The sequence below is a fragment of the Orbicella franksi genome, chromosome 4 (genome assembly GCF_964199315.1).
Source record: "Orbicella franksi chromosome 4, jaOrbFran1.1, whole genome shotgun sequence".
Classification (NCBI taxonomy): domain Eukaryota; kingdom Metazoa; phylum Cnidaria; class Anthozoa; order Scleractinia; family Merulinidae; genus Orbicella; species Orbicella franksi.
Window position 1 is genome coordinate 33103089 of NC_138148.1, and position 8576 is coordinate 33111664.

An 8576-nucleotide genomic window follows, 5' to 3' on the forward strand; every position below is an offset into this window, starting at 1 on the left:
CGTTACGAGAATTGCATTGAAATCACATTGAATTAAATTGAAAAAACAGAGACCATTGCCATAGCAATTCAACCAATTTGCCAGGCACGCATGTGTTGTGCTGTTCTTTATGCTCTTCATTGTTTGCTTTTTCTCCTCATTCAGTTTCATGTTGTTTATGACACCACTAGCTTCTATTGATATACTGGGCGCTTTCCATTCATTGAAAAACTTGGAAATTTCCAGTGGCGAATGGAACAGCGTTTTGCGAAATTTGCAAAAAAGGGACTGCCTTGTAATGTAGTTGACAGGAGATAAATGTTCCAAATGATTCAAATCCTCGTCCAGAAGTGGAAAACATTTCTCAAATTATGGTTTTCAGCGGTGGCGGTTCAAATTCTCTTCTACCAATATTTCAGCAACGAAGACAGATCACAGCATCTCGAGAACTCGATGAGAATCTCGCGTCATATCGACCACTTCCAAGTTAACTGGTGTCGTGTTCGTAGAGCTCGAGTCGACTTGGACTCGCTGTTGAGACCTTGTTTCTACAACATCTCGTGGAATGGAGAGTCACCGAACCGCCAGCTACAAACGGATGCCGCTAAAAGTTTGATTTCGTTCTTTGACATTAGACCAGCGGGTCAGTTCAGCCGCTTTAGCATTCAAACCAAGACTCGCGATGGAAAACTGAAGCTTATTGGTGGCGACTCGTGGCGTGTTTTGCTTCGTGGTCCGGCCACGGTGTCACCCACTGCTTTTGATCACGGAAATGGTACATACGAATTTCTGTTTCTAGTTATGGACCCAGGAGTATATAAGTTAGATATCACTTTGGACTATAGCTTATGTGATGGATACCGCGATCCGCCGAAAAACTGGTTTATTGTAGGTAAGTAAAAAATGTTGTGTAGATTTAGCCAAGCGCTAGCCTAAAATCGGAGTTCCAATAAAATACTAATTATATATTCACTTAAAACGATAACCATTAAAGAGAAATTCACCAATAAGCATGCAAATGACCTCGTAAATGCTTTAAAAGCCTAAAATTCTCAAAAAAAACGTTGCCGAATGAAAGAAATGTTAAAGACACTTCGTTTAAAATTAATTATCATTCAAGATTAAGCCAAGAAAGAAATTTAACAGCAGAAAAACGTCCAAAATTTCAAAGAAGTGTGGTTTCGCATTTAGCCTGTACTATTAATTATTCACGCTAAAGCGAACTTTGAAAATAATATTTGCGGACGGATTTGCAGGTTTTGCGGTCAATTAATCGGCCGTAACTTTATTATCAGTTTTTAAACTGAAAGGTCGAATCCAATATCATATCGGACAATGCTGTATGTTCTCATTTTGTTTTCTGATGTCCTGAGAGCTTCTTTAAATCAGGGATCTGTATTCAAAATACAGTTGAAAGCGCATTGATAGTCATGCCCACGGTCATTGAAGGAAAGAAAAAATTATTCAGGTATTTTTCATCAGCAAGGTTTTTGTAATTCTCTACCCCATGATATTCCTCTTCGGTGCCTCCTAAACATGGTTTGGTGTTACTTTTAGGGCCAATATTAGTTTATTGTCTGTGTGATGAATGAAAGCAAAAACTTGGAAACTTGTAAATTTGATTTTCCTAAACGTTCTCTGTTATTTTCCGTGAAGCGTGAAATGCCAATGTTGTATTTTTCGTGAATTGTGAACGGGCTGCTTTATTTTCCGTGAAACGTGATCTATACCCCCCCCCCTTTACTGCCCTCATGGTTTACTCACAATTTACTCACAGTTTACTCACGGTTTCCTCACGGTTTCCTCACGGTTTCCTCAAAGTTTACTCATGGTTTACTCACAGTTTACTCACAGTCTCCTCCCGGTTTTCTCACAGTTTATGCACAGTCTACTCACAGGTTACTCACGGTTTACTTACGATTTACTCAGGGGGTTTACTCACATTTTACACATGGTTTACTCACGGTTTACTCATGCTTTACTCATGGTTTACTCATGGTTTACTCACAGTATACTCATGGTTTACTCACAATTTACTCATGGTTTACTCACAATTTACTCAAGGTTTACTCACAATTTACGTATAGTTTACTCACGGTTTACTCATGGTGTACTCACGGTTTACTCACAGTTTACTCACGGTTTACTTATGGTTTACTCACGGTTTACTCACAGTTTACTCATGGTTTACTCACAGTTGACTCATAGTTTACTGACAGTTTACCTATTGTTTACTCACGCTTTACTCACATTTTACTCACAGTTTACTCACGGTTTTCTCTCGGTTTACTCACAGTTTACTCACGGTTTACTCACGGTTTACTCACAGTTTACTTACGATTTACTCACGTTTTACTCACAGTTTACTTACGGTTTACTCACGGTTTACTCACGGTTTACTCACGGTTTACTCACGGTTTACTCACGGTTTACTTATGGTTTACTCACGGTTTACTCATAGTTTACTCACAGTTTACTCATGGCTTACTCACGGTTTACTCGGCACGGTTTACTCATCAGTCCGGAATATTCCGATAAATTAGGACATCTGTGATGTCCCGAAACTCACGTTTCAACCAATGAGAATGCGTGTTTTGATTGGAGTGTTGTGTTTCACAACAAACCAAGAGATTCAAGATGGCGGACAAAGAGAGTCGCGAATACTTTCCAATGCCATAAATGCGAACCTCCAGGAGGAATATGTTTATCTCGAATTGAGTTAAATACTGTCGAAATTATAAAATAAAAGGAAAGTTTGTGTTCGCGTTCCATGTCCCAGACAATTCTGCCCAGATAACGATTGTCCTCGGACCGAAGGAAGCACCACAGAACGCAATGCGGGCCACGTTTGACGAGCTGTTATCATTCTTTGGAAAGACACCGTACAATCGGTAAGCATCTGTACTCTGCATTTCTCTAAGCACAGAAATGATCGATATGAGAATTGAGGCTTTTCTCTTATCTAGGGATTATCGGACCGAAATCGACAGCACGCGCGTGTTCTTATATGCCAGCAAAGATAAATTGTAGATGTCCAAAATGTTATACGTTTTGGCTAAATCGAGGAAATGAAATCATCATTAAAACAGAATTTTCAATAACGCATACGAGTGAAATTCGTGTTCTTTTATACAAAATAAACTAAGCTAGACAAAATGTATCCAAAATTTTAGTGTTGTCAGATGCAGGGATAGTCAAAAATTCTGTTAATATATTCTTTGTAAATCTGAAATTTCTCCATTTTGGTATTTATTTCAAATATTTCCCGTATCTATTTGTTACTGTGCTAAAAGATATCATGTCTGATTTCCACATTTAAATTATGAAAACTTACATATAATTGCTGACTTTCACAAGTTATTTACCCAAAAATATCAAAATATAATTCCTGGACAGGTTGACAAGGGAGCATTCAAAATCCATTCACGTGTCCCAAGGTTTTATTATATATTTATTTCAAGTATACAAAACAAATTCAGTCTTGAAAGTGAAATCCATTTTATTTCATTCACTCTTTAGGTACTCTCGACCTTGAATTTCCCTCTTAGCAAAATGCAGGACCTGAAACAAATCACAAGCGCTTAGAAGATTATTACATTGCTTACAGATGCCAATATTATTACAAATGTATTTTTCGTTTTAACATATGAATTTATTTTGAATGTAGTTACCACATTAGTCTCACTAAATAAGAGATTGCCCTCAAGTCGTCTGATAACTCTTATGTTTTCTATTTTTTTATTACATATTCTTAACCAAACTGATATGTTTCCTGTTCACAACCAATTAATGTATTGCATTAGTTTCACAAGTAGTAATGTTCAACACTCGACACTACATTATAAACTCTCGTACCTTTTCAGTCTTTGCGCTCATGAAAATTATTTTGCAAAAACATTACTTTCTGGTACATTCAAGCTTCATGGGGAGGTGAAAGGAATCATCATCTACTAAGAACGGCTGCAGTGTGTATAGTTTTCAAAAAATGCCAAAACAAAAGGAGTGCAATGTCCCCTACAAACCTTAACTTACATGTTTGCATGGCCTTCAACGTCTGGTAAATGAGCACAAACAATCTCTCTACCCTTTGTGCCATTCCTTGGGATACTGATAGCATCCATTTACAGGGAATCACTGCACAACCCCTGGCCTGTCTGTTTCGCTGCCACTTCTGTGCTCTAGGTGGTTTTCAACAGGCTACTGGCTCTCCAGTGATGAAACTGGGGTGCACATTCGGTGAATCCACCAAAACAGAGACCTCCCAAATTTGTTTAATTTCGTCCGCGTACTTAGCGACGTCTTATTTCCTCTCTTCTGCCTTTTTTTTTCCCCAAAAATTCGGCAAAGTGCCTCGAGCAGTCGAGTATGCTCTTCCATGTACTTAAGAGAGAGAAATTGAAAACAACTGTCATAAAAATGAAGGAACGATGCATTACTCAAGCGGTTCAGGTACACTTGTAACGCTTCGAATTGAAAGAGGGTTTACAAAATATCGACGTTGTTTACAACCGTGTAATTTGGCATGATGAAACTTTAACAACACTAGAACCAGTAGAAAATATACACAGCTCAATGAAAAATACGTGAATACTAGAAAATAACGCGTACACTTTACTAACCTTAATATTTGGCCACAAAATCGCGTCTACATCGTCGCTTGACACCAAAAAAACTCAATGATTAGAAGACAGTCAACGTTCTCCCACTGCCAAAATGGCCGCTTATTCTCCTTCTCAACGTTTGGTCGCAAAAAGTCCTGGATAATGCCGGCCAGACTCTATGCGAGACTGGAAACAACATATTGTCTTGGTCCGCAGAAAAGGTCCGCCATTTTCCCTGCTAACAATAGCTTCATGACATCATGACTCTCCTAATTTATCGGGATATTCCGAACTGCTCATGGTTTACTCACGGTTTACTCATGGTTTACCCATGGAGGTCTGCGGGCAGGGATATCCGCTATTAAGACTCAGCCGAATTTGTCCTTTTACAACCAAAGAAACGTTGGACGGCTGAACTAGCCGAGCGCGGCCTAGGAGGAAGAAATGGACCACTTCCACGATGGCACGCTTTTCTGATTTTTTCGTTGAAACAAAAGAAACGCTTCAGCGCTCGATTTTTCCTGTCAACTTTAATGTTTAGTAAATATGCAAATTAAGGTTCATTAGAATCTGTTGCAAACTCATGAAAACATGGGACCCCGAGCTTGCCAGTTTTTACAAAGGAATATTGTACCTATAAATTTTCTAAAAATCTCAGATTTAAGGCTCTTTTTAATTGTCAAGGTTTACATTTCCCTCTCGATCGGTGTGCAGTAATACAGCTTCTTCATGATGTTATTGTTTTGAAAAGGAAACTCTCAAGGTAAAATGCAAAAAGCTGGCACGCTCGGCCTAAACCGTTCAAAGGAAGATTACCTTCTTCAACCGTTCCAGAATGGAAAACTCCACATGATCAACATACCGTTGCCTAGAGATGGAGGTAAGGGACCTTTTCAGAATAAAACAAAACGGAACTTTCTTTTAGATATGCTTATCGCTTTAGAAGTTGAATTATTTTTCTGCCTTAAAATCTGGGGAAGTGTTCTAAATGGCAAAGACGCGGATGGTTATTGCAGCTTAGTTAGGGGTAAGGTAATGGGGAAGGAAAAGTTAAATATGTATGGGTTATGGACCAAGTGTGAGGTCAAGATGGCTGGATATTGGCCAAGTTCTTTTTTGGCGTGTTTATGGACCGAGACGGAGTCGAGGTCCATAAACTCGCAAAAAAAAGAACGAGGCCAATATCCAGCCATCTTGACCGAACAAGCTTGGTCAATAAAGGATTTATTATATGGCTTTCGGGGAAATTTTTCTCGCGGGACTCGGCGGGTAGACCCGAGCGGGTAAGATAGCTCCATCTTGCCCGCTCGGGTAGCCAATCACAGCGCAGGATTTGATTCATCTTGCCCGCTCACGGAGCTAGCCATATAATAAGATACTATATCTTTGTCGGATTACTACCAACTTGGTTTAGCTCGCAGGGTTTGAAAAACTGAAGTTTGATCCAGGGCCTAAACAGGGCGTACAATCGTTACCTTGTACCCTTATGTAGTAAGAACCTTTTATGTGACAATATATATAACGCGACAAGGTCCAAAATGTTCAGAACAAACATGCGGAAAACATACCTAGCGGGCTAACATTTGAGTACGAAGTTAAAATTTTTTTTTCATTTATTGACGCGAAACTGACAAACACATTTGCAGAATGAATCAAGTTTCATTCAAACATAACCAGGAATCAACATTGCCGTAAACTGACTCTAAAAGTATCATGTATATGTACTGTGATTTTCTAAGTGATTTACAAATTGAAACGTGAAGCCATATCAACAAAAAGAGCGAGAATTCCACCTTTGTGAAAAATGAAATATCAGCCGGTCCACTGTAAGCGTATTTACTACCACGTCATACTCGTAAAATACTGATTCTCGCAAACTACTGATTCTCGTGTGTTTTTGATGTTCTCTTGTGCTCTAAGGTGCATTTTTATTAAACCGATTGCCAGACCGTTCTTGTCTCTCCTCCAAGTTTGACTTAACGTGTGGCATTAAATGCAAATACATGTGGGATGGATTTGGCCGATGGCTTGGCAAGAATTGGAAGCCGTATCTTAGAGGTAAGTAACTTAAATTAAATTCCCTGTTGCACCTTTCCGCGCATTTGTGGTGATCTCATTTTTTCAAGGTTGGCTTCTACGAGGAAAATCCTTTTTGGCATCAATCTTGTGGGTACTGTGAAAGTTCTAGTGACAGTATTCAAGAAATTGTTTGCGATTTGCGGCGGGATTCCACAACATATTCTGTATTCCTATGGATACAGAAAAATAGAGAAATTCCATGTCCTCTAGAGAAAAGTATGGTATAGCATGCGAAGCTTCTCGTTCTCAAAGAGCTCAGGGGGACGTTGAGATGACTGAACATAAAAGATTATTATAAAGTTGCACGAAAAATCGAGAATTTTCTCTACACTTTCTCACGTGAGCCTATCGTGACGCGAGAGAAGTCTTGACTATATGTGAAAGGCGGGAAAGGAATTAACTTCACCGAAACTAGATTAAGAGCCCATTAACAACAACCACCACCAACTGAAAGCTGAAACCAACGGACAAACGTAAATTTAAAACCAATAACGTTATCAAACAAACGAGCAAACAAGCGACAAAAAAAAAACACACACACACAAAAAAACCTAACAAACGGACTTGAAAATGCAAAAAGTATTTTTTAGCTCCTTCGCTCAATGAAATTTTGACTTAGTGTCAAAAAGGTTAAATATTTTTACGCTTATCTATTACAGTCTTATTGAATGATTTCTCCACAGATACTCCAAGCCATAATCAACCCAAGAAAGCAGAGATCGACACCTCCAGGCTAGAAACTCTCTGGATATACGGAGACTCGCAAGCTGAAAGATTTTATTGGTCGATAAAGGATGGACCTCTCTGCACAGAGATCTTTAAATCTTGTAACCTGAGTAAGATGTGGGTGTATCCATACCGTGAACAGTTTCCCCCCTGGGATGACAAAGACTACGATGACACGGTAATCCTTGATAGCCTCCGAGCTGTCCTGGAGAGACCCGAGATGAACAAAAACAGCGTGATGATTATGAATCTTGGACTTCATTACATGGAGAGTACGACCCTGCAAGATTATCAACTACTAATTAAGAAAGTTATTAATATTTTAAAAGAAAGGAACAAAGAAACTGGCGAGTTAAAGTACAAGACACGAGTTATTTGGAGAACCTCAACTTCGATTAGCAAAGAAAAAGACACGGCAGGCCAGTTAAAAAGTGATCGGCGACGATTTCTGGCTTTACCGGTCAGTATATAATAAGCATATATTCTTTAACGGAGCTGATGGTCACAATGGCAGTAGCCCGGTTAAACGTTTTTAAGCCACCAAGGCACGCCACAAAGGCTAAGCCATATCTTTTAACCGGAGCACATTAAGTACACGTCCGCTCGTTGTTTCCCGCTCACACACACTCATTCACTGAATTCCCGGATGCACATGTACATCACCTGGGATGGTGCTTTCTCATGGGAAGGAGACAGCTCGTTCTCTTTCTTCTATTCAAGCAGCAAGGTCTTTCCTTCTCGTGCATCTAGGTCTGTGGCATGAAACCTCTTATCGACATAGTTCTTGTCCATAAAACGGGCCAAAAAGTTAATTAGCCTTTAGGTGTAAAATTATCCAAATTTGATTTGGTCCGTTTTCGTTCTTTTTCAGCGTGTAAAGCTTTACAATTCCTTGGCCACGTCCCTTATGTGCCAGGCTGGCTTGGAGGTCCTTGATGTTTACCCATTTACCAGGTCCTATCCAGGAGGTACCGGCGGTCCCGAGGTTGCATGGTACAAGGAGCATGACATTGTGCATTTCAAGTTTCACGTAATGAAGACTCTCGATATGTTTTTGGAAGATTACCTTCGTAGCAAAATAACATTTCCTATCGATTTTAAAAATTATATGTTTTCTTGAGCACTTCTGTTCATTGGTCTTTCGATTGCTTTATAATTTATAAGACATATGTTTTCGTGCCCAACTCCCGG

The 8576-nt window shown here is 39.4% G+C and overlaps 1 protein-coding gene across 1 annotated transcript; it reads left to right on the forward strand.

Annotated features, from left to right (window-relative positions):
- Positions 1-135: 135 nt before the first annotated feature.
- LOC145484110 (uncharacterized) lies at positions 136-8576 on the forward strand. Its single transcript, XM_081462731.1, has 5 exons — positions 136-871; positions 5332-5460; positions 6501-6638; positions 7343-7845; positions 8257-8576. The coding sequence occupies exons 1-5, from the start codon at positions 298-300 to the stop codon at positions 8503-8505; spliced, it is 1593 nt and encodes a 530-aa protein (XP_081318857.1). The 5' UTR covers positions 136-297; the 3' UTR covers positions 8506-8576.

What these genes read in the sequence shown, in the direction of transcription:
- LOC145484110 (XM_081462731.1), top strand. Translation starts at nt 298, where the DNA reads ATGTTCCAAATGATTCAAATCCTCGTCCAGAAGTGGAAAACATTTCTC. An exon ending in TTGGAAGCCGTATCTTAGAG is followed by an intron (nt 6,639 to 7,342) that starts GTAAGTAACTTA and finishes ATTTCTCCACAG; the next exon opens with ATACTCCAAGCCATAATCAA. An exon ending in GACGATTTCTGGCTTTACCG is followed by an intron (nt 7,846 to 8,256) that starts GTCAGTATATAA and finishes GTTCTTTTTCAG; the next exon opens with CGTGTAAAGCTTTACAATTC.